The 26,926-nt window shown below is 45.9% G+C and overlaps 1 protein-coding gene across 3 annotated transcripts in view; it reads left to right on the top strand.

The window, feature by feature from the left end:
* Positions 1 to 26,926, top strand: part of LOC144129146 (uncharacterized) — a 148,899-nt gene that overhangs the window by 112,502 nt on the left and 9,471 nt on the right. For 2 of the 3 annotated variants that reach the window (XM_077663086.1, XM_077663085.1), the window contains exon 3: positions 22,196 to 22,282. In XM_077663086.1, the coding sequence (XP_077519212.1) occupies positions 22,196 to 22,282 (87 nt within the window). Of the gene's footprint in view, positions 1 to 22,195; positions 22,283 to 25,701; positions 25,827 to 26,926 lie in introns of all 3 variants that reach the window. The other variant, XM_077663087.1, reaches the window with a different exon arrangement.

The raw sequence follows: 26,926 nt of genomic DNA, 5'->3' as shown, positions 1-26,926 counted from the left end.
ATCTTCTTAAAGACTCCCTACAAAGACAGAAAATCGAAGAGAAGGAATGTGTCGCGATGTTATCACTAGCCGCGGTCCAGCCCATGCGAGAACAACTCTTTTTATTTCTTCTCACACGCGCGCCAGCGGTTTAACTTTACGGCGGCTGCGGCCTGAGAGCCTTTTCCTCCGCTGCTCTTTTATTCCGCCCCCTGGGCGTTAAGTATCCCTACGGCGTTTCGGTCTAATCCCATTTAGGACCTCGCTCGACCGCGCGCCGTATACCGGTCAGCGGGCGAATTAAAGAGCCACAAAGTGGCTCTCTCTCTCGCTCAAGCCGTGAACCCACTAAGCGACGCCCGCAGTCGTCCCAATGGGATTCGCGAAGAAACTAACACGATTGAAGCGCCCTCTACTCTTTCCCCTCCTTCTACCCAATCCACCACCCTCCCTGTTTGTCGAGAGCGCCCCGACCCCCCGCACCTTGAGCCATTAGGGCCGCCGCGCGCAATCTCGGTGAAACGTTGGTCCGCGCCTTTGCGTCTTTCTCACCACTTTAATGAGTTCCCTTGGCTTCGTTCGAAGAAGTGTATATAGGGGCGCGAAAGCCAGTTTTTCAATCTTTCTCTTCGATTCAAAATACTTTGGAGAACGAGAAGGCAGTGCGGTGGAAAGTAACCGTCTCTTTCTTCGAGGCGATTGAAGGCCTCTTTCGGGTTTCGTTCAAGAGTACGAGACTCTGCTTCACCATGCTACGCATTCGAAAGTTATATATAGGGCGGCACGGGAGAGACGCCGTAATTCGTGCTCGCCCGTGACGTCACTGAGTCATTAGAAATCAGCGTAAGCCCTTACGGGCGCGATAAGATTAGTCTCTCGTTTCATGTGCGCGGAGTTTGAAAAACAGCATTCTTTAAAAATCTTGTTAACGCACACGTAGAAATATCGAGCATCTGAAGCTTACTTATTAGTCGATGGTGCCGTAGTTAGCGTTTAAGCTCTTCAGCGACAGAAGAAAATTTGTAAAGCATTGTGATTATGTTCACACGATATCATTGTACCACGAAGCCACGAAGCATGGCAGCGATTGAATAAAAGCCGGCAAATACTCTTGTATTCGGCGAGCTAACAGAGCATAGAACTGGGTCAGCATTTTCAAGGAGCTGGCCAGATCGGCTGAAAAGCTCGACCGATGTCGAGCGACATGGCAAGACTTAGAGCAGGGCGCCTTGAGCGCTGAGTAGGCAGCTTCGCAATCTTTTATTAGGTTGTATGCTATGGGAATAAATAGCGGCTGCGTTCGCGGAACTTGCACCATTTACGATGAGCTCGAGGGATGGCGTAAACATTAATGAGCAGCCACGCTATGGGCATACCGTGTGTGCCGGCTGATCGCTCGAAAAAGGCTTCTGGAATGTGTTCCGTTCAGCCCTGTTTTGTTAGAAAATGAAAATACAACAAAGACGAAAAACGCACTGATATTGCATGAACTAGGTTATTTTCAGGTTCTCCAGCACGGTTCCGACGACTGCGCTAAAATCGCATTAGAATTACAAAACCTTCAACACCTCTCTCCTTTGATACTCAGCAGAGCGAAAAGACGACTCTACGGCGACATGGAACGACAAACACGCGAGCGCTGACTTCTGAGTTTAATTTTACGACCACACGAATCTACGCTTCTTTACGACCCTGCGGTTATTTCAGCGTTCTAAGACTGCTCCCAACCCAGTCGCCCCAGATAGACTGAGAGTTTGTTTTCATTGCAAAACGCGATAAATTCGCTTAGGAGCAAAACACGTGGGTAGTCTTCGGGACAAATGTTCCCGAGCCACCGGAATTGCTTTCTAGTCGTTTATCAGGGCTCTCACGTTGCCCTATGCACGCATAGGCAAAGATCGGTTGTGAACGAGAGATCTCACCTGCCGCATACCTCGAGCACCCGGGTTTGACATCATGGCACCGCACGATCCAGCATGAGCGGAGAGGAGGTTTGGAGTAGAGAGTCTCAATAGTCAGGATACATTTACGAGAGAAGACAGCAGTATTTGAAACCAAGGAAAGCATGAAGGATTGTTACAATTTTCATTGCGGTTTTGTCGATTTCAGTGGCCTGTGAACCTGTGACCAAGTCTGGACATCATGAACTCCCTAGAAGCCTGCTTGCGAGGCCTAAAGGCCTATCCTCCTCTCTGTTCACACACTGAATGACGGCAGCACGACGAGTATTTGACGCTAGCAGCCACAGCTCCCGAGAAACCCGCGCTGTTATTTTGTTTCGCGCGCAAGTTGCCAAACAAGATCACCGTACTCTTCTCCGTATCGCCCGCCATAGGATCCGCATAATTCAATACAACGGCGCCGGTTTGTCCCAGACGCCTTCCTCTCTGAAGGGGCTCCTTCTTACAGCCGGTCTCCTGGGTTCTCGTCTCCATAAAGCGACCGCTTCACCGCGGCGCGCCAATCAGTCGGACACAAGAGGCGGTCCGTCGGTCGTCGCGCTAAGCTGAACACCAACACAAATGCCATCACGTGCGTCTGCCAAGGCACTAGCATGAAGGAGCAAGGAAGACAATAACGCGAACCCTAACTCCGCACCATGCGTGCGACGCGAACAAAGACAGGCAAAAGAGTGTCTCTGCCCCCCACCCCTCAATCCTCCTCTCCAAGTGCGTGAAAAAAATGTGCCCTGGCGGGCACAAACGCAGTGCTGCTCTCTGAAAGCGAGCAAAGATTCACGTTCCTAGTCCGAGGAGCGCACAGAAAAACGCGGGTGCCTATGAGCGATGCATCGATTTCAAAGTTAATATTGTCACCTACCCAGGCGCGCTTGACAAAGCATGTTCGTCAAATTCGGCACAGCTCCATTAAAGTCTGGTTTCTGTTGGTGGAACCGCAGTCTCGATTGGCTGGCACGACTTCTGGGAGCACGGAACCTACACTTCCATGCCACTTGGGTCCGTGCCTTTCAGGAGCTGGCCAGTTTAGATCGCGTCGACCAGCACCACCTCATTCCCCTTCTTTGTTACAGCGACAGCTGTTAAGGCCTCGTTTCCGAGTTGCGCGGCGTCGTCGTTGTCGGCGTAACACGAAGGAACGCGAGAAGCAGAGCTAACAGGGTCAGCGCAGCTTGGTGATCGGTTCTATCCCTCGAGCTTTTTTCTCCTGTCACGCCCGACACCCGCCTTAAATGGGTGGATGAGCGGTTTGCAGTTGTGGGTCGCGCACTGCGCCTACCCTACAATCCGCCCCCCCCCCTCCTCCTTCTACTTCTCTGTCAAGCTTTTTACTTTCATTCAGTAGCACCGCATCGAATCCGGCCACACGCGTCTTGGCCTAGGAACCCGCATCGACTTGTGGTTCTATTGGCTGAAGCAGGTCAACTTCAAAACACGCCTTAAATATGAAGAGTGCAAAGTAATAAGAGCCCCGTACGCTACCCCTCAGCGAAGAATTTAGCAAAATATTATGGAGCTCTTGCTGCGTATCATTTAGTGGATGGCAGTACTTAGTATAGAATTGCAACTGAGGATCGTAGAGAGCTCGTACTAGCCCCGTTTCTGGACGGTGCGGCAATGCTGTCCGGTTGTTTGACCTAAAACAAATTGCGCAGGCAAAAAAAAAACATTCAATGTCGTTTACTCTCGCGGTAATGCGAATTTCAGCCACAGCCGGGGTGGTGGAAATACTGACGCCGGTCAGAGTACCTCATCAACAAGCTGAAAATCGTGCGGCAAAGCCCATACACATGAATACGCCTTCGCAGAGAGTGGTTAGTGCTACAATTATTGCGGCCAAGGCGAGAACAAGTCACGCATGATAACGTCGCACTTCAGTTGTCCGAAAAGATAACGATAAGAATAACGATAATAACAAAATCAAACTTCCCGAACTCGGTAAAAGGCTCTCCTGCTAATGATCGAAGTTTGCTTCCAGGATCGAAGTTTGCTTCCAGGTACCTCATAAGCAATGCCGAAGTTGGTCGCAGGCAAATTCTGTTCACAAGAAGTACCTGCTCACTTGCTGGTTCGAAATGAGTAGTTTCCCAAGAACATGGCATGGGTGCCGAGAACGCGGCACAAAAACGGCAGGAACCAAACGAAAGCCGAAAATGGCACCGACGGTCCTAACGCACGTGGTGCCTGGAAGGTTCAAAGGAGACCATTTGGCTAATTGGCCGCCATCGTTTCCCAACTCCGCGAGCGTTCGATTCGCGCGCAATCCGTCACATCAGCGTCGCATAACAAACAACTCACCGTCTCCGAGAGACGGCCGCGAACGCATCATTTTGCGTGCTGCAAGCATGGGAGATTAGCGGCGAGTCTTTTTCAGCGACCAGTCCGCGTAGAAGTCGCTCCTCGTTAGTGCTAAGACACTCCCCCAAACTTCGCGTACGGAAAACGGACGGGGAATCCCGGGCGCAGCAAATCCTTCACTTGGTCGAGTTATTTACTGCGCTCAACCGGCTTGCCTCACGCAATCACGACAAGCGCGCGTAATCCTCGGGCTTCCCGCGGGGGCACAAATAACCAAGACCAGAAGCCGAGTGCTGTATATATCGCGCGAATGCGGCACGCCTATATAGAGTGCAGTGCCGTGCCAGTGGTGCGCGCATGCTTGTCTATACACTCTCCAGCGCGCTAGGCTTGATTTTCTCGTATAAACAGGGGGCAATTTACGCGTTCTCCTGTTCCCCTTCCTTCCGGCTAACGTATTCGGTATATACAGCATGTACTTAAGAACACTGTGTTTAGCATCTTACTAAAATAGTTGTGCGGCATTATGCATGCAATATTCTCTAGAGCAGGCCAACGTACTGCACGAAAAGATAAATATATTATTTTGCACGACAGGAACTTGCTGGAACTGGAACTTTCTGCTTTTCTTCACACAAAGATAAACACAACATAACGCACAACGTGTATTCTAATTGAAGCTGTTTAACTTCATCAAAAGGGAAATACAAAATTGTGTACAAGTATACAACAGGCTGCTTCACTTTCCCATACGAATAACGCCGGAGTTTGAAGAGCGCTGTTTATGGCAACTACTGAAAATAAAAGCGAGAGAAATTCTTTGTGTACCGACCACAATCAATACACATGGCACCACTGTAGTTGCGCGTTAAACGCAGGCCTTAATGTTGCACCCCGATATCGCATATAAACAAACTGAACTATTTGAAAACAGCGTGCGAAGATTTATATTTTCTTCTACGAATTGCGTGCCCTTGTGAAATGCTCCGCTTCATTTTGGCACGACTTATGTTCTGTATACAGAACAAATCTCGACGTGCCTGTGTCGGAAATCGCAAAACGAAGGCTATTCTCTGTTGTTGTAGACGGCGATGTTGACATTAGAATCAATAATTCGCTGCTATTTGGGCTGCCATTATTTAACGCACCAGAAGGTTAAATCTTACGCCAGCCAACAGATGAATGCGCTTCGCTCATTCAGTGAGAATTAAGGGTAAACGCTGAGAAAGTTTACCAGTTCCACCTATTGCTTAATCTTATCACTGAAATTCACTAAATACTTCTTAGTCAATGCTGAAAAGAATCAACAGTTAGACACCTACGAACAAGACGCTTCGCGATCTTTTCCTTCGCTCTTTATTTGCTCCTAAAAAAACATCAAACTTATGCGCGGATTTGGTGAGAAAGCATCAGAAAGCTAGTTTCCCGCATTGATCTATATTCATGTTGACTCCTAGAAGGTAATCCCGAAATATGAGAGTCTTCCCGCTCGCCAGGAATTGCCTCCGATGTGAAAGAGTAACTCCCGCTCCGCACCCTTCTTCTCTTAACACGAAATGATCGACGACGAGGCAACCTGACGCGATTCGTCTCCAGTGAACTCATCCGTTCGACAAGTGCATTTAATAAGACCGCTTCTTTATCGCCTTATCTTATTTTCCGCATTCAAAAAGGCTACTAGGAATGGTGGCTGTTTTTCTTAGTATGTATATTCTTATTATTTTTCTTTTGTGCTCACACTAGTTTCTCCCTCAATCTCTCTCCTTCTCTCTCTGAATGCTGCTTTTCTATCAGTCGGTGTGGCAAGTATTTTTTCTGCTGGCAGCAAATGCACTGAAAAACGCTCCAGCGCAATATATATCTGGCAGCCTACTAAAACGAAATTTGGTCAGACCTGCTCTTTATAAGAAATTTCGGATCCGGTCGCCATAGCAGAGGCAAAAGGCAAGGATATAGATCGAATTCAGGACTTCGAATTTCAACAAATCCCTGTTTAGCGCGCCTGTTGCGACGCGAAATGCATCAAGAAACACAAAAAGCGGTCAATTCGAACTTCTACCGATGGTATGCACTGCGATTACACACGAGCAAAGCCCCCGCCCCTTAAGGTTGAACTTCCTCTAGCACACACCCCTTCGTAAAAGGGTGTGCGGTGGAGAACAGCTTACTCTATTTTTACTCCTTTCTTTTTTAAGTGTAGGTATGTAAAGTCTCCATTCTTAGCACCTCCTTCACCAACTCAGAAACAAACAATACAAAAAACGGCAACACGTTACAGAGAGAATTGCATATAACCCCCCAAAGCTTCCCATCCCAAATCACACTTGATTCGCATGACCAGAAAAGGCACGTATCTCGACAGCACCCAGAGCTTTTTAGTCATAACAGGTGAGAAATTCCAAATAGAGTTTAAGGTCATGTTCTTATCATAACAGCACAACGGCCCATAGCCAAAGAAAAGAAGTAGAAAAATAGCAAAAAGAATGCAATGTAGCCCTCCCCCACGAAGGTTTATTTAACGACGACACACAGTGTATATATATATATATATATATATATATATATATATATATATATATATATATATATATATATATATATATATATATATATATATATATATATATATATATATATATATATATATATATATATATATATATATATATATATTATCATCATCATCAGCCTTACAACACCCACTGCAGGGCAAAGGCCTCTCCCATGTCTCTCCAATTAACCCTATCCTTTGCCAGCTGCATCCACCCTTTGCCTGCAAGCTTCTTAATCTCATCCGCCCATCTAACCTTCTGCCGCCCCCTGCTACGCTTACTTTCTCTTGGAACCCACTCCGTTACCCTTAAAGACCAGCGGTTATCTTGCCTTCGCATAACATGCCCTGCCCAAGCCCATTTCTTTCTCTTGATATCGACTAGGATGTCATTAACCCGTGTTTGTTCCCTCACCCACTTTGCCCGCTTCCGATCTCTTAACGTTACACCTATCATTTTTCTTTCCATGGCTCGCTGCGTTGTCCTTAACTTAAGCTGAACTCTTTTCGTTAGCCTCCACGTTTCTGCCCCGTAGGTGAGTACCGGTAAGATTATGCTGTTGTACACTTTCCTCCTGAGGGAAATTGGTAAACTGCCACTCATGATCTGCGAGAATTTGCCATATGCGCTCCACCCCATTCTTATCCTTCTAGTTATCTCCCTCTCATGATCCGGATCAGCTGTCACTACCTGCCCTAAGTAGACGTATTCCGTCACAACTTCTAGGCTCTCGCTGCCAATTGTGAACTGTTGTTCCCTTGCTAGGCTGTTGAACATTACCTTGGTTTTCTGCATGTTAATTTTTAGACCCATCGATCTGCTCTGCCTGTCTAACTCATTGATCATGATTTGCAGTTCACCTCCTGAGTGACTCAGCAAGGCAATGCCATCAGCGAATAGCAGATTATTTAGGTATTCTTCATTTATTCTTATTCCCAACTGTTCCCAGCTCAGGCCTCGAAATACCTCCTGCAAACATGCGGTGAACAGCATTGGCGAGATCGTGTCTCCTTGCCTGACGCCCTTCCTTATTGGAATTTTATTGCTGACTTTATGGAGGACTATAGTAGCTGTGCAGTTGCTATATATATCTTCCAGTATTTTGACATAGGGCTCTTCTACCCCCTGATTACGCAATGCCTGTATCACTGCTGAGGTTTCCACTGAGTCGAATGCTTTCTCGTAATCAATGAAAGCTATATATAGAGGTTGGTTATATTCTGCGCATTTCTCTATCACCTGATTGATAGTGTGAATATGATCTATTGTGGAATATCCTTTACGAAAGCCTGCCTGATCATTTGGTTGATTAAAGTCTAACGTTGCCCTGACTCTATTAGCGATTACCTTAGTAAATACTTTGTAGGCAACAAATAGTAAGCTGATCGGCCTGTAATTTTTCAAGTCCTTGGCGTCTCCCTTCTTATGAATTAAGATAATGTTTGCATTCTTCCAAGCTTCTGGTACAGTCGAGGTCATAAGGCATTGCGTATACAGGGTAGCTAGTTTTTCTAGCACGATGTCCCCTCCATCCTTCAACAGATCTGCTGTTACCTGATCCTCCCCAGCTGCTTTTCCCCTTTTCATTGCTTCTAAGGCTTTCTTTATTTCATCTTTCGTTACTGGCGGGATGACGCATTGCTGTGCACTGCTGTCTTTCTCATTAGCGCTCTGATTACATTGGCTACTGCACAGGTCTGTGTAGAACTCTTCGGCTACGTTAACTATCTTATCCATATTGCTAATGACATTGCCCTGCTTGTCTCTTAATGCATACATCTGGTTTTTACCTATGCTTAGTTTCCTCTTCACTGTGTTTAGGCTACCTCCGTTCTTTATAGCATGCTCGATTCTCTCCATATTAAACTTCCTTATGTCGGCTACCTTGCGCTTATTTATTTACCTTGATAGCTCCGTTAGTTCTATTCTATCGATAGTGTTAGATGCCTTCATGTTTTGGCGCTTCTTAATCAGATCTTTCGTCACCTGAGATAGCTTCCCGGTATCTTTTCGAACTGTCCTACCGCCTACTTCTACTGCGCACTCCGTAATTATTGATGTCAGGTTATCGTGCATTGAATGCAACATCAAGATCATCTTCCTCAGTTAAAGCCGAGTATCTGTTTTGCAGCGCTATCCTAAGCTCCTGTGCTTTCCCTCTTACGGCTAACTCGTTAATGGTCTTCTTCTTCGCTAGCTTCTTCCGTTCCCTCTTCAAGTCTAAGCTAATTCTAGACCTTACCATTCTGTGGTCGCTACAACTCACCTTTCCGAGGACGGCCACATCCTGAATGATGCCAGGTTTAGCGCATAGTATGAAGTCGATTTCATTTTTAATCTCACCATTGGGGCTCTTCCAGGTCCACTTCCTGTTTTCTCGTTTGCGGAAGAAGGTATTCATGATCCGTAAATTATTTCTATCCGAGAATTCGACTAATAACTCTCCCCTGCTATTTCTAGAGCCTATCCCATAGTCACCTACCGCGTGGTCGTCAGCCTGCTTCTTGCCAACCTTCGCATTGAAGTCGCCCATCAGTACAGTGTACTGCGATTTTACTCTATTCATTGCTGATTCTACGTCCTCATAGAAGCTTTCAACGGTCTGGTCATCATGGCTGGATGTGGGTGCGTAGGCCTGCACCACTTTCAGCTTGTACCTCCTATTCAGCCTAATTGCTATAGCTGCTACCCTCTCGTTAATACTGTAGAGCTCCTCTACGTTGCCAGCTATATCCTTATTAATGAGGAAACCCACACCTAGTTCTCGTCTACCCTCTAACCCGCGGTAGCACAGTATGTGTCCGTCCTTTAGTACTGTATACGCCTCACCTGTCCTCCTAACTTCGCTAAGCCCTATCACATCCCATTTAATTCCCGCTAGTTCCTCGAACAGCACTGCTAGGCTAGCCTCACTAGATAAAGTTCTAGCGTTAAACACGTTGCCAGGTTCAGATTCCAATGGCGGCCTGTCCGGAGCCAGAGATTCTTAGCACCCTCCGCTGCGTCACAGGTCTGACCGCTGCCGTGGTCAGTTGCTCTGCAGCCGCTGGGGACTGAGGGCCGAGGGTTAATTGGTTTGATCATAGAAGGTTGTGGCCAAGTACTACACCAGGGTGGCCAAATCCTGCTCTTGTGAGAGAGTGCGTTGTCGGTTCTGGTCACCGAGATCAGGCCGCACTCCAGGCCTGGTTATGCAATTCCATCGACACGCGGATTTTTTTTTTTTTAAACTCGGTGGAGAATTGCGCGGCACCAGGATTTGAACCCCGGTCCTCTTGCACGCGAGGCGGATGTTCTACCTCTACGCCATCGCTGCATATATATATATATATATATATATATATATATATATATATATATATATATATATATCCTCAGATCTGCGCAGGTGTACACCGTGGCTCACAGGCGCACACCACCGCCACCATAGGGTGGTGGTGATGGTGAATAATAATAATAATAATTGTTTTTTGGGGAAAGGAAACGGCGCAGTATCTCTCTCATATATCGTTGGACACCTGAACCACGCCGTAAGGGAAGGTCTAAAGGAGGGAATGAAAGAAGAAAGGAAGAAAGAGGTGCCGTAGTGGAGGGCTCGGGAATAATTTCGACCACCTAGAGATCTTTAACGTGCACTGACATCGCACAGCCCAAGGGCGCCTTAGCGTTTTGCCTCCATAAAAACGCAGCCGCCACGGTCGGGTTCGAACCCGGGAACTCCGGATCAGTAGTCGAGCGCCCTAACCACTGAGCCACCGCGGCGGGTATGTGACGGTGGTGAAAGGGTGGAAGGGTGATAGGGTGGAAGTGATGGTGGTGAAAGACTTAATTTTTGGACGGATGACTGGGGGACCGGTTCTCGTAGGCGGGATAATCAGTTCAGGACTCCGATAGCTTCTGCCATCCTGCGGGCCCGCACAATCAGCAGCTGCTGATTGCTCAGGCCAGGTTTGAACAGAGCAGCTTCCGAAGCACGTTAACAGACTGCCACGTCTGTTAACCTGAAAGTAGCGACAAGTATAAGACGCACGTCACAATAATAATAATAATAATAATAATAATAATTGGTTTTTGGTGGAAAGGAAATGGCGCAGTATCTGTCTCATATATCGTTGGACACCTGAACCGCGCCAATCCAGTAACCCTTTTCCGACCCCTAACGCGGTTCTTTTTTGCACCAAAATGCTTTTTCCTCCAAAATGAAAGTATACAGATGAAATATAGAGAATCATCAACAAACAAAACTAAGACTAATACAATGGCTGCCTCTTTTTCTAATAGTAAAGAAAACGGACTTAGCGTTCACCATCTTCGACGCAAAAATTCTGTGCGAGCAGTATTGGGCGAGCGTAGATCTCGACTTTTTGCCGAGCAGACGAACTGTATTTCGGTGATGACGCCAAAGTCCAAGAGAAGTTGCCGATAGCTATCATTAGTCTGTCAATGAATATATGTCACAACCTTTCGGGCTCTCGCGCCAACTCGACCGAGTTCATTACATTTGTCCACAACCCTGAGCGCTGACGCCTCGCCACTCGGTTATAGAGTCCGGTACGTATAAACCAAAAGAAAATAGCGACATGTCGATATTATTCGCAACGGCAAACATAAACGTAAAGCTTCACAGTCGGTAACGTTAGACCCTACTCGCCGGAACTCCATTGCATTTAGACGAACTAATTACGAGATAGAGACAAGGCGAACGCAAGGAGGTACGCACCCAGTGGGCAAAATGATCAGCAAGAAGCGACAGCGCTGCCTGTAAATGCCGAACCGTGATTCCTGAGCACATTCGGACGGGCGAACACGACGAGTCATCGGAAATATTGGACGGCGAATGGGTTAGGGGGATTGCAGAGAAAGTCAAAACTATGACTCGTTTCCTTCACACAGCCTACCCTATTTCGCGAACGGGTTAAAATCAACGCCCAGAGTCTACTCTGGGCGTCGACGTCAGAGCCCGTCGCGGCAAGCGGTGCAGAATGGGGAGGGGACGGAGTAGGGAGCGAAGGGGAGGTTGGGACGGCGGCTTCGAGCGACTCGGCAAACACACGTGAGGCCGAGAGAGCGAGGGAAGAGAGTGCGCTCGCATGTCGTCGAGTTTGCGCTCCCAATTTCCACGCTCGTTCGCAATGACAAGACGAGAAGGGCGCGACGTTCTTCAGTGGGCAGCGAGCTGAGCCACCCTCTATTCCCCGAGAGCACAATTAACAAAAAGTACAGTATAAGTGCCGCGCGCACCGAACGGAGCATTATAAAGACGGGCACGAGAAAGGAGAAATACATGTTATGTACATAGAAAAAAATCCTTATTCCCCAATATTTTATTTTTTTTTGGAGGCGGCGAGGGGGTGCCTTCCTTCTTTCTTGCTTCTTTCTTTTTTTCCTTCTTTTTTCTTTCTTTCTTTTCTTCCTTCTTTCGTTCTCTTTTCCTACTCTCTTTCTTTCTACCTTTCTTCCTTTCTTTCCTTCTTTCTTTCTTTCGTTCTTCCTTTCTTTCTTTCCTTCCTTCTTTCTTTTTTGCTTCTTTCTTCCTTTCTACCTTTCTTTCTTTCTTCCTTTCTTTCCTTCTTTTCTCTTTCTTTCTACCTTTCCTTCCTTCTTTCGTTCTCTTTTGCTTCTTTCTTTCTTCCTTTCTTTCCTTCTTTTTTTCTTTCTTTCTTTCCTTCCTTCTTTCGTTCTTTTTGCTTCTTTTTTTCTTTCTACCTTCCTTTCTTTCCTTCTTTCTTTCTTTCTTACTTTCTTTCCTTCTTTTTTCTTCCTTTCTTTCCTTCCTTCTTTCGTTCTTTTTGCTTTTTTCTTTCTTTCTACCTTTCCTTCTTTTCTTCTTTCTTTCTCTCTTTCTTTCTTCCCTTCTTTTTTCTCTTCCTTTCTTTCTTTCCTTCCTTCTTTCGTTCTTTTTTGCTTCTTCCTTCCTTCCTTTCTTTCTTTCTTTCTTTCCTTCTTTCTTTCTTTCGTGTGCGTCAATAATCGCGAGATGGCGCGAGGGGAGCTTCGTGCGGGGCCTTACGTTGAACGAACCCTGCCGAAATAGCGCTCTTGCGTCACGGCTCTGTCGTCGACATCGTCTCGGAACACCCTGCGCGCGCTTCCCGGGAAATTCGAGAGCCGATGACTGTGGAATGATAAAAGGAAACGGCAATCATTACTGTGCTTGCGAAACTGCAGTACGTCTCCGCGCGAAGGAAGACGAAGAACGGAAGAAAGTTTTAAGAGGAAGAAGAATTCTGAAGTACGCTGCGTTTCTCACGGGCGATTCTATTTACGCTTAATTGTCGTAGCGTTCAACTTGTAGCATATCAGTTGTCTTTATTTCTACTTAGTACGTCGACCTCCAAACGCGAGCAATGGATCCTCCAAGAAGAATGCCGGCGTAAACATGTTTCGGCCCTCACTATAACATAGAAAATTGCTCTAAATTACCGTAACTCGAGAAATATTTAAGCCCCTGTGGCACACTACAGGTGCGTGTAATATTGCCATCAAGTCGCTTCAGTCACACGTAAACCTCTACACAACACAAAAAGAGAGCTACTTGCGCTTCAAAATGCTGAAGGTTCGATTGCCAGAAATACACGTTTCGTGCGTCTCATCACGGAATTTATAATCGTACAATCCTCTTTTCCATCTGTAATTGTGAAAAAAAGTACTGCACAAGCGAAAATTTCGTGATGAGACGCGAGTAAGCATGCACAGCCCACATAACGAATTTGTGGCATACGTGGCTATTGTCGTGTTCGAAAAATAAAATTCACCCCGTAGCTGAACTGAGCAAATAATAAGGACGACGTCAAAACGAAGACAACCCACGTTTCCGAACGTTGCCTCTTCTCGTTGACGGAGTGACAAACGCCGCAACGCTCTTTGTATAACAGCTCATTGTATGCAGCTTGCTCTCGGTACTGAACGCAATTCCAGAGGTTCTCGCCTCTCTTCTCAATCATCAGCTCGTTCGAATCCTCCCTCCCTGGCTACGACCCCATCACGAGCACATTGACATCACTTCGTTGGTGCCATCATTTTCAGATTACAAAAACGCGTATCATCGGTGTGATTGCAGGCTTTGCAAAAGAGATACTTCTCAAAGTCATTTTTCGATATCTGGATTCTTCTCACTTCGTTGAAAAACGACAGCACCCTATTGACATTTCATACTGTGGTTTTAAATACAAAAATCCAATGCAGCTCCAGCATACCCACTCCGTAAGGAAACTTTACGGTCGCCAAAAAAAAGAACGAATTATGGACGACAACATATTGAATATCAAACAGCTAACCTTCTAAATAAAAAACAAGGATTAACAGATCTGAGTGCTAATGTCTCAGAAAACAGGCTCAGAGCTCTGCTGCTGGAAAATAACTTAGAACTCACATAATCTGCCATGTTTCTGTCCCTAATCGCTATTTTTTAAGGAGTGCATTTTCATTTTTATCTTGCTGTTGTTTTGTTATTATGATGTTGCAATTTTTGTTGTTCTAAAGCTTGCAACAACCATGTTCAGAATTTTGTTATATTTGCAATCTTTGTACCAAATACTTTGTGTCGGCATGTAAGAATTATTGTTTGTTGTATACTGTTATTATTTCGTTACATGATTTATTTACCTTTTTTTCCCCCTTCTTATTTCCCCCAGAAGATTTTGGTGTGAAACTTTTCTTTAAAGCTATGTTTAACGTTTGTGCCAAACTGTATGCGGGGAAAGAGCCATCGTCAGGCGTTTCGCCTTTTGCTCTTGCTCCTCTTTCTGCATCAGAAAGAAACAAATAAATCAAATCAAATCAAAAAAGAAATGAAAATCAGAGGGGATGGGGGGATATAAAAGAAATTGGGGAGGTGTAGAATAAGAAAGAACAGAGGTTTAGGGGATATAAAAGAAATTGGGGAGGTGTAGAATAAGAAAGAACAGAAGTTTACCGTCTCAATTACAAATATTGTACGAAAAAAAAATTAAAAGAGCGCAACCCGCGTGTCCGTGCTCACCGCACGCGTGGTCCGTGAAAAGTTTGTGCTCTGAGAAAGTGTCAGCGCCACATGCGCATTCGTGTAATTCGCTCAGATCGAAACGCTATACCTGCGAGAAGAGACAACAGAGCGACCACGCAAACTCATCATGAGCAGCGTATGGCGTGCCGACGAGATAGGTCCCGGACGACACGCTGCGCCCAAAAGAGGCGCACGACGAGAGTTCGCGGGAAGAAAAAGTTTCGAGCAGTTCTGTCCATCTAAGTAAACAGGCTGTCGTGAGCAGAGCTAGCAACGAGGGTATTACACCTCCTGTCTTTTTTACTCCAGGCTGTCACTCCCTGAGTTTATTTTCTTCTCGTTCGTAGTGTCAGGGCACGGTGAGAAGAAAAGAAACATTTTCAATTCTGCACATCGTGCTGAAAGCAATGGCCACTAAAAGCTGTTGTGATGACATTACTTTAAGAAACCCTATTGAAAAATGTGTACAGGTTTCAATAGGAGATAAATAGGATTATGGCACATTTCGTCTAACATTATAGGATGAAGCTTCCAAAGCGATTCAGCCTTTGAGTGACTCCTTAGAGGAGGGCTCCGTATAACTACCATTACCCGTGGTTAATTACCGTGCACTTACATCACACAGTGCATGCAAGTCGTGGGTTCGAACCCGCCCACTACGGTAGCACTTCGATGGAGGAAAAATGTCAAAATTCCGTGTACTGTGCATTGTTAGTGCCCGTTAAGAACCCCAGGTGGTCGAAATTATCCGGAGCCCTCCACTACGGCGTCCTTCATAGACTGAGCCGCTTTGGGACGTCCATCATATAAAGCCAAACCAAATGTGCCATAATCCTATTTGCTGACCCGTTCAAACCTATATACATTTTTCAGTAGGGAATCATTCTAGGCAGGACCAGAATTCTAATCACGATGAGTAAGAAATCATTAGGCTTAGCTTCCACAGTAAACTACCTTCATACGCTGTCTGGAAACTAAACGTGCTAAATCTTATAAGTAATCAATACAAATGTGTGCAGTGAAAAATACGGTAATCAAGCTACCCAGACAGTAAACTTTTTTTTCTTATGTAATGGAGGAACGAATCAATGAAAGCACATGCGGAGTGTATTTTACGCCTGTTTGCTCGTTTGAGTAGACACACTTTGTACGACCTGAAGTCAAGAAGGCGCATTTATGTGTTTACTAGGGAGCATTATTTCCTCTATTTACTTCTCTCTCTATTCTTCCTATTCATTCTTTCTCGGGGGGAAGTGGTTCACTAATCGGATTGCTCTGTTAAAGTATACCGAGAACGGCAGCAGGCATATTCTAAAGCGAAGCTAGCTGCAGCGAACAAATTAGACCGCAAATGGTCCAATCTCCAGAACAACTTATTTTGCCCTGGAGTAGCAGGAAAATTATATTTAAAGTTCGTGCGATTCATGATTATAGCACTTTATTCATCTTTCGAGCTCGCTTGAAACGAGTCTAGATTACAGTGAAGAGGCTAAGAGGATCCCGGCCGCAGTGGTCAAATTTCGATGGAGGCGAAATTTTAGAGGCCCGTGTACTGTGCGATGTCAGTGCGCTTTAAAGAACCCCAGGTGGTTGAAATTCCCGGAGCCCTTCACTACGGCGTCTCTCATAGCCTGAGTCGTTTTGGGACGTTAAACCCGCATGAACCATAAATCAGTGCTGAAGTGCCTGTTTCAAAACAATCAAGGCTCAGCAAAAACAATAAATCACAAAAAAGTATCAGAAAGCCGACTAAACTATGAAAACTACCAACCGCGGAGCCGTAGTGTTTTCTAACCTCAACAAGCGAGGCTCCGTCACATACTTCGCCGAGAAAATTGGATAATTAGGAGGACCAACAACCTTCGGCGGTCGGCAGTTGGTGGTTTTGCAAGGTGGCAGATCCCGCCTTGTATTTATAAACTTTGCTGCTGTATTTTTGGGGTGCCTTAGGAATGCATTCCCTTCTTTCCAAAAGTCATTGTATATAAGCGTGTCGTTGTGGGGCGCTAGAAAGCGAATTCATGCAAAACTAAATTTCACAATACAAGCCGGGTCAGCGGGTATAAGTTCCGGCGAACGAACTGATACGGCCGTTTGTGGCTGAGATCGGTTCTTGAGTGTCCACTTCGTACGCCCTCTGCCCAAGCATGGCCGCCAGCGAGACAAAAGTCAGCCTAGACGCTGACCATATCGAACAATTCCCCACATACGAACCGTCTGTGGATAGATTGCCACGAGAAGTTGATGTGTATTGAATAAATGCGCAGGAAACGCTTCGCTGTTCGCAGCGAAGGCAGTACCTTGGAACTGCTCGGCAAAGTTTCACTTGTGATCTGCTCAAGGCGGTGGAGAGGGTGGGAACGCTTTTAATAAAGCTCCAAGCTTGACGTTAAAAGCCGGGATAGCAGCCATGTACGGAAGTACACAACCGGATACTCAGGCAAGAAAATTGTGCAAGACAACGTTTGAAATCATCTATTCCGTTTTTTCGCGAACAAATGCGTTCATAATTCTCTTCGACAACTCGTAGCTTTTCCAAGGCCCACTTCCATTCCCGTTTCCTCGAATCAATGCGCCGCTTCTTCGACGGGCGTTTTACGCCCACATAGTAGAAACCTTTTTTTTTTCCAGTAAGGACTCCCGCATCTGCGACGCTTGTATATACAAGTATTGTATTTATTTTCGTATCGGTCACGTCTTTCCTTTGTTTGCTTTCACAACCCCGTCGTGGAAAACAGAGCGCAGGTGTCTAGGCGAATTCGCTTCGCATGTCATTCTCAACATTCGTGCCAAGCTCTGTTCGAGCACACAGAGCGCGAAGCAAGCGAAGAAACGTTGCGACTAGACACTGAAGAGACCGGATTGACGGCAGTGGAAGAGCTCTTTACGGGACGAGTGCTTAGCTACCTGGCACGCAGCGGCAGTGGCTGGAACCATTAACGGTTGCCAACGCCACTCAGCGGAAAGATCATCATAGCCGCCATCAATGCGAGTGAAAGTTGACGGACGCCTCTTCGTCTTCCAGTCATGCTGCGCACTCGAGAGCAGCACTTTACTGATGTTAGTGAAAGAAGCAGATGCTCTGCGCTATGCCTGACGTAAAACAAATGGAACCATCATCGCGATCCTACGATTTCACTGTTATTTTGGTTAACAGTTTTCAACACTTATACTGGCTTGTAAGCTTTTGCTGCTTAATTTCTCTTTAATCGTAGCAAATCTGCGTGTTGGATAAATGCACTATGCCAGTGAGAACGAGTAGTCTAATGGCAACTAACAGGTTGCGTGGTAATGTGCTGGTACACGGATGATTGTTTTTATCTTAATCACATCAACAGCCAAATACCAGTACTTTCAGATGTCTCCTGTGCTTTGACGACCTTCAGTGAGCAAGTTTTCTGATGAGGGGCTAAATCACACATTCTTGCACTCATAAAAAATGTTCAGAGTATTCGCATTTCAAGGCAGAATGTTAAGCTAATCACAGAGTGGGCTTTGGTTTTAACCTACTTACGCTGCATTTCAACGCACATAAATACCCTGCCGAGGACTTTTTCGCAACAATGTCATAGCGTAAGTACGACTCTTTGTACAGCGCATATCACAAGACAGTCCGGTGAATCCAACCCGTTAAACACCACCAACTCTGCAACAACTGTGTGTCGAAAATTTCGTGCAGCGAAAAAAGCTCACCAGCCCAAGAGAGAGGATACATTTTTTTTTCTTTCCAGCCTCCGGCTCAAAGAACTTTCGCCACGAAAGATAGTTGACAGTGAAGCCGCACTTCAGTAACACGGCCTTCAAGGCATAGCTCACTTTGCAATGCACCTAAATTCCAAGGAGAGTTCTGGGTATTGGTCGGGCAACGCTCGTTGCAACAGCACGCACCTCTATTAGGTGGGTACAAGCTATGTCACCCATGGCTTCTCATGACGTGTACGGCTAGCTAACGGCTACTTCAATACCGTAGCTACGCTACTAGTAATACTGGCTCAATATTGATATTCTGGCTCGACAGCTCGGAGTGGCCCATTCGAAAGCGACTTTTACACGCAGATCATAGCGAATAGCGACAGCATAAAGAAAGCGTCTTCCCACCGACAGGTTCTGCATCTCGTTACATTAACGCTAAAAAGAAATATTGGAACAAAATATCAACTGAGAATCGTTCGTTGATAAAACGTAGTCTAGACTGCGCAGATTGGCAAAAACACTTTAAGCAGAGGAAAGCGTTATAAAACGCACAGCCCCATAGAAAACGTCGCGAGACCAAGGTGAATAACTCCTGCGATAGGAATTCAGTCGTTCCCTCTTTACAGTCGTATGAATACATTGCCTTTTGTGGTGGCAAATGAAACGGGCTGAATGTGAAACACTATGAGCGTGTCTCGTGTCGTCCCGAGTCGCAAGCTTTTGCGTGAATAGTTATTGCCTCACTTACCTACTTTGTGTCGGGCTGCGCTTGAGAGCTCAAGACGTTTTGACACATCGGGACAGTTTGCCGGTTTGTGATTGACTCGAGTGCTTACTGCGAATGCTTCACTTTCAAATACATTCAGGGAATAAGTAAATCGAACGCTACTTACGTCTTTATAAAAGAGATGTGCTTCGTAATACGCGTACGGCTTTTCTGAGAAGCTAAATGGTACGCAGCGCTAAAATGTTTGCACAGTTTAAGTTTTCCGCGCAAAGTGTCAAAGGCAGGTTCCTCACTGCATTAAGATGTTTTGATAACTTCGGCAAGACTATGTAAGGTAATTCTAGGCAAGCATTAAGTTCATGGCTCTTTTACCATGTGCAGTGTGGGAATTCGCAGAATCGACTCTCTCGCAAAAGGCCAGCTGTGAAGAACACTGCGCAGCTTTGCACGGAATTTTCCATGCGTTTGAGCAGCGAGCACGCTGAAACTTTGAGAGAAGTACTCTGTACCGAAACGCAACGCAGATGTAAAAAATATATTTTCCAAACTTGGGGCAACCTATTGACTCGTTTCCACACGCTGCACAGAGAAAGCCGGGATAACCGCAGGAAAACATTTTCTTGTTTTAGACAGCCCTAAATTCAAGAGTAACTCATTACAAAAGACAAGCTTCTACACTGTCACATAACGGCCGCCAATAAACGGTACCAGATGGCGGTAGTGGAGGGACACCCGTAATCGCTGAGGACACTAGCCAAGAACAGAACAGGGCATATTTCTACCAGAGCGACTTTAAGAACAGCGGCGCCCACATGAAAAGGCTAGCTTGCTGATCCTAAACCAATGCTACCTTGAAACACGGGCCACCACAGGGAAATGACAGGAAGAAATCGGCACCCAGAATATCCATCGAGATTCTACATGTCGTCAAGACCTGAGCTCGTGTCTTAGTAGCTTCATGCTTGTTCATGTGCGCGCGAGAGTTCCAATCATTCCCGTGTAAAATAGGCGCGCGGAGAAGACTGTGTAGCCGCTACTTCACATACAATCCTCGCAGAATATTTAGCGTAATTAGGCATCCTGTCCGTGAAAAAAAATGCTCGGCGGATGTCCACAATTTCTACTCCTCACTGCAGCACCTCTGCCGATGGAGACAAAAAAATATATACTTCCAGAGTTTACGCCCACCCAGAAGTGACAAACCGAAAGCGATAACATTACCGCACTCTGAATTACAAAGCTGTTGCTTTAAATAAACTGCACTTTGTTTTAAACGTTTGGTTAAATCATTTTGTTTAAAACATATAAGAACATTTACACTACCGGGCGCCAAGCAGTTGCGACAGGCTATCGAGCTATGACGAAGTCTGCACCAGCTATCCCACCCAATGTTATCGCTGCGACCTTAAACGGGAGTCATGAAGTATGTGCTAAAGGAAGAACCTCTCACCGAGGCATCTTAGCGAGTTCCTGCCGAACTACGGTTCGGCTGCATAGCCTAGAAGAAAAACGAAGCCTACACTCATTACTAATGAAACAGCTTTCGACAACGCGCTCTGCATTTTTGCATCTTGTTTGTCTAATCGCAACAGCGTGTTCCGAGCCGCGTACCACGGTGGCTCCGGGTAACGTAATTAGCGCTTTCTAATTTGCACCGTGGCGGGCTTTTCTTCCAAAACAACGGCTTTGGAGGCAGCTCATTCTGCGAAGCTGACGACGTCTATTGGATGATAATGAGCGTCAGTCTCGGCTGCGCCTTTCTGTGTTTTTTTTTTCTGCTACCACCGTTAGGGAGACGCAATGCACGTTAGAATCACATCACGACATGAGTGCACTGCTCATGTTCGCACATTTCAACTGCTAACAGATCGTCACGTGCCGGCGAGCGTTCTATTTATTTATTTTCCCCCGAAACAAAGGAACTCGGCAAGGTCTACTCGTACAATTACGGTGGTAGGAGCCTCGTAATTGGAGCAATCCATCTGAATATAATTTCGAGTGCTTCGCATATGCCCGGGCGCATGTTTCGTATCTCGTGTTTACGGGTCAAAAGCAGCAAACGTACAGCGCCAACGCTCTTACTCGAGCCGCGTTGTTCCAAAACGCACTTGCCAAAGGTTGCGCGTAGAAAACTCCCTCTCGTTCTCTCGGTCGAATCTTGACCACGCCTCGCGCCCGCGTTTACAACGTACCTCTTTCAGTTTTCCTCGTTTATTTACATTCTCGTCAAGATTATTGTGATGGCTAGACTTTTTCGAAACGCCGCATCTTGAATCTCTACTCTATCTCGCACTTTTGATTCGGCTTTTCCTGTAAATGCATAGTAGTGCAAGACAGCACGCTTTACAGGCAACTAAAAGCTTTATTAGTAGAATTTATTCTCGCTGAAAATACACTGCTGAAAGATGACCGAATCGCAGAGGCCTCTTTTTTTTATCAAATCTAAGGAGTATTTTCTCTTTGCCTGCAAGTTACTTGAAGGAGTGGCTCTGCTAATGCATCATAGCTCTGGCGAGCGAAAACTCGCCTACTCGACGAAATACTCCCGTTCATGCTGCTGCATCTAATCAATCTTTATTCACTAAACAGTTGCTCATGATACAGCGGTTGCTTTCGTATCGACTTTATAGGCCACGGTCGCAATTAATAAACCCTGTCAACGACAGCGAAGATACAAGCAAGCTCTCAAACTTTAGAAATGAATTTATTATTTCATTCATTTCATAAACTCAGACCCTTATCGTTGCCTTAGTGGAGAGGGCTAAAGAAGGCACAAGAGCTCTCTTGACTTGGCCCTCGGCAGCACTCACACAGCGGCGATGGAGGCACAGTCAGCGGGAATGACAAGTTTACTAATATTACCTAATTTAAACATGATTTGAAATTATGTCAGTAACCGCACGAGTGACGCATTTGGAGAAACTGTGTCGAATATAACAGTAAATAATTGAGGCAACACCTTTTTACCCGATCCTAACTATACATGTTTTATTCTTCCACGCAGCATCCGGCAGATTGTGAACCGCCGCAAGGGCCTGGAGATCATTCGGGAAATCGTCGACGACCTGCATCGCCAGCTCACCACGCTTCAGTGAGTACGAGAAGGCACACAAGACAGCGCATTAGAGGGTTGGACATCTTAGGAAACAAAAAGTTTTGAATGCTGAATTCTCACAGCTGAAATGGCATTCCGCTTTGCGCCAGTAGCTCTAAGATTTTTCCAACATGATAAAACATCTGCATAAGTAACATTCCAATTGAGTTAATCATCAAGACTTGCATTTCTTCATTCGAAGATCGAGTCTTGTTCATGCTGAACTTTGAGGAGAGCGAAGCACATTGGCGTAAATTGAAATAAAAAGGGGAGGTATTATTACGCTTTCAGAAATGTATTCGTCATTTTAGATTTTCAATTGCCAAGGATGACAAGAAAACTCAGCATTTTTGTTGAAATACCAACTAAAATTAAGGCTACACTAGCATGCTGGCATGTTGGAGAGTATTGTGCGCAACTTTCTTGGCTTTGAAAAAAAACGAATATATTGTGCTTCATTGTAATATGTTGCAAAACACATCAAAAAGTAAAGAAGAATGCTTTGGTTATCTTTGGTGCCAGCCTGAACTTGAAGTAAGAAAATGCTGCACGAAATTAACGCCAATAGTCTCTTTGCGTGAAAGGCACAGACAAGGACGCCCAACCAAAGAGGGCACGCAAATTTTCATCGGAAACGCAAAAAAAAAAAAACACGTCAAAATCTCCGGTACTCCAGCGTAGAGACAGCGCAAATTGTCACTGTTTGTTACGTGGTATAACGTCGCCCTCGCATAACCCTCACAAACTGTTCATAGGGACTAGAGGGCATTCCTGTTCGTGCGCAAATTTCAGACAACGCTATGTTAGTTCGGCACTTTTTTTTCCTTTTTTGCGGTCATTGCTTCAAAGCAGACACACGTATGCTTCATCACGAACCAATGAAATCTCCTCGCCTACCATCACGCACGTCCGCGTTCGCGTACCAACCGATGTTGAGAAACTAGCGCGACAAAAGCCTGTTGGCGCTTAGTCTCCCGCGGATACGAATCTCTCTTCTTATTTTTGTTTATACTTTTTTCTTTACTCTCTATTTTTAGAGCGCTTAAACAAGACCGAAATCTGCCATACGTCGTGTTATTATTGCGCTCCGTTCACCCCGCTCTCTCGTGTCGGCGTTGCTCGCCTGAATTTTAAATCAGAGCCGAATCAAGCGAGCCGCCGCTTCGGTCGGTCGATGTCTTCCCGCGTAACGCGGCGAACAGCATCGCTCCAGAAACGTGATGTTCATCTTTGATGGGGCCTTAGCCAGACAATGACACAAGCATGGCGCGTGCGTCCATTCACGCTTCTCTGAGCGGAGGCGCGGCAAGTGTACAGCAGCTGGAGCTGCTTCGCGCGACGAAGTGCAGGCGAAGGTTGATGGGCTTCGCCTCTTGGTTTTCCTAACACGACGGTCAGCGTACCACAAGACGGGAGCGGAGCAATGGAAACTTTTAAGTGGATTTGAAAAACGACGGATGGCAAGCGAGCCACTGTGTCCTTTCTTCTTTTTTTTCTACTAGACTATAGCTTGCTCGCCGAGGTTGCTACATTTTGTTTTTGTATTTTTGTTTTTCGCTAGAGGCTCAACACACAGTGACCGAAGTGCGAACTAAACCGTTAGAAAGATCTGTCCTCAGTTATTCCACGTCTCTTAGCTGGACCCACAAACAGCCGCTTCTTCCGAGTGCTCGACCATCCAAGTAGCAACGTGTCTCTTCGTCGTAAGCTAGAAGCCCTGCACAGTTCGTTAACTCCGTTATGTTTGGCACAACGCTTGTAAAGAAGGTGCCAAATGGCTGATTTTCTTCCCTGCCGTTTCTGAAAGTGCTTCGACATCCGAAACTTTCCGAAATCGAAAACATAAAGCGCACAAAAGTTCCGCATCAGCCCACCTAGTTAGGCACGATGGCAGGCATCGCATTTCGTGCAGTATTCGGCGTGGTGCGTCTCTCAATTTATTCCATTCGCTTACGAAAAACGGTAATAAAACCGAGGTAAATGCAGAGCGCCAGAAGTATCTCTACATTTTCATAGGGGCGCAGTTTATTCAGCCTAACAGAAAAGAAGAACAGATACACGCCTCCTGTGTCTTTAAAATCAGGTGTTTTATTTCGTTGATGCTACTGCTATTAGATGCCAGGTGACGAGAAAACAAAGCTGGCCCCTGGAACTGAAAAAAATCAGCGCTTGCTTCCGAACGTCCTGCTTTCTTTTATTTTTATCACAGGTCCCGAACAATCAGAAAACCTACTGACACATCGTTATTTTCATACTACCGTGCTGTTTAGCATCAAAAGGTGCCTAATTTTAAGGGTTAAGTTTATCACTGTAGTATACGAGAGATGCGTCACTGAAGTGTAGCTTACGGTAAGAAAAAAAGACCGCTTCCGAACTCATCAAAGCTGTCGCACTCTTTTAATCCTCACGCTTACATGTAATCCCAACGACCCAAAGTAGAACAACTGTTCGCCTTACGTTGGAGGAATAAAGAGCAAACTAGGTGCTCATTCGCGGGAGAAAAACATGAAGCAACTCTGAGAACTAAATAAAGTGAGCCTCTATCGATTGGTTGTCACGCATAGCTTGCACTAAGCTTCCATGCGGCAGGTGGCGATAGACGGATCAGACGAACGAAGATGCTTTCACCGTGCTCTTATTCTACCAACATTACGGTCAGTGTCAAGTTGATGCGAGCCATAAGGTAGAAAAGGCGCCGTTTTCATAAACTAACTGTTATGACCTCGAGTGCAATCTATTTTGTGTGTGTGTTTGAACATTCTGAGTGCAGGCCGCACCACCAGTCACTTCCCATCGGTAATCATGGATAGTTTAATGCATTGACATCATCATCAGCGTCACTCCAATTTTTTTTTCAGAAATAAATATGTATTTTGCTGCCAAATAAACGCGAATAAAGCCGTAAAAATACTAACAATCGCGTTTTACTAAGAACGGGAATTTATTGATTTGCCGTGTGCGTTTAAGCACACGCCAAAGGCGAAAGTTTCGATCTCCCGTGAGGACCGATATAATATAAGGAGTTTCAGGGCGCTTACATCCACCCTCCCACCCTACTGCGCGATATAGGCTGAGAAGAATGTTTAAAATCGCGTAGGGTCGCGTTAGCATCACTAGTGCGGCAGGCACAGCGCTTTGACGCCGAAAACTTGGGGTCGCGAGATAACGTGGTCCATAGGTAAAGCGCCCGCCTTCCAGTCAGGCGTCAACCGATCGCCTAACTGTGCGCTAAGTGGCTGGACCCGTGTTAATTTTCCTAAACGCTGGTTCTACCGCTGCTGCTAAGTCAGCCACGCAGACCCAGCATTTACATCTTCGCACCTGTTACAAGGAGCCGCGATCGGCGAAAAGCTTGCGGGCAAAATATGCAAGAGAAAAAAAAACGGAGTCGTCTAAAGGCGGTTACCCTTGCGCAGCAAACGCAACGACTGCGGACCCGGCCTTCTGCCTGGACAGGACTGCTTTACAGGCAACATGGCGGGAGGTGGTAAAGACCACGACTTCATCAATGGCGATATCCTGCCCGGCCGCAGGAGAAGACGTAGGTGTGACGTAGCGAACACGGAGGTCGTGCTCAACCGCACTCGCTGGGAAGTCTTCTAGAGCACCGTATACTTGAGGACGCCTCAGTCTCAGAAGTTGTCGCCATCCCGGCGCTTCTTCAAGGATTTAGTATGTAGTTAAGAGGAGTTGTCGTCCTTGCTGATAACAGCGCTTGTGACTCTCGAATCAAACTTCACCGCACGGCTAGAGTACTACGCTGGTCACACTTTCTGGGAAGCTTTAGAAAGCACCGTGCAGCCAGTTTTAACAGCGCGCTAACACCAATGGCATGCTATGCATGACCATCGGCCCTATTGGATTCTTAGTGAAACGAGTATACTATCGCTGGTGTTCAATGGCGTCTCTCCGACTCAGTTTCGGTGCTCTAAAAGTCGTTTCTTGCGACTGTACTTCGAAACAGGCGCCTGTGTTGTCGGTCATGGCCGACTGAATAGATCGTTACCAGGGTCAAAACTGGATTGGTATTTCTCGGGATTCGCATAGACGGGGAAGAAATAGAATCGTCCATGGTTAGCTGTCGTATGTTGTCTGTATATTACAGTCCCGAACAAATTTTAAGGACGCAGGTGTAGCAAACGAACTCATGGCTGTTGGCATCGTTTGAAAAGGTGCCAGTTAGGACCTCGGTTCACGGAACATTTAAGCAGTGGTGTGTGCTGACGGAACGGTATTGCGTCAGCCCACTGACTTCTCATAAATTTAACATTGAGCTTTTTAAAGTAATTATAGCTGTGTTTGCTTCACATCTATCACATATGCTCTTAAAAAAGAAACTAAATATAGGAGCAACAGGACTGTTCTGCTGAGAGGCTATGATCGGCATTACTTTGGAACACGTCGCGAACTATACAGGTCTATTAACCTGTCTGAAAAATCCGGACATTATGGAGCCCTCCAGCTACGGAGAGAAACACTCAAAGCCACTGTGTGTACATAAGCAAAAACACGGCGCTCCTGTTTCGAACACGTCAACCTCTCTTTCAGTGTTCATCGTTTGTGATGCGTCTCCTGCGATGTACGACCATCTGTCTTCTGTCCTGTCCTGATCGTCTGTCAACCGTCCTCTCGTCATTCGGG

The sequence above is a fragment of the Amblyomma americanum genome, chromosome 4 (assembly GCF_052857255.1).
Source record: "Amblyomma americanum isolate KBUSLIRL-KWMA chromosome 4, ASM5285725v1, whole genome shotgun sequence".
Lineage (NCBI taxonomy): Eukaryota > Metazoa > Arthropoda > Arachnida > Ixodida > Ixodidae > Amblyomma > Amblyomma americanum.
The sequence above is the reverse complement of the archived record's forward strand: the minus strand, read 5'-3'. Positions and strand labels throughout refer to the sequence as shown.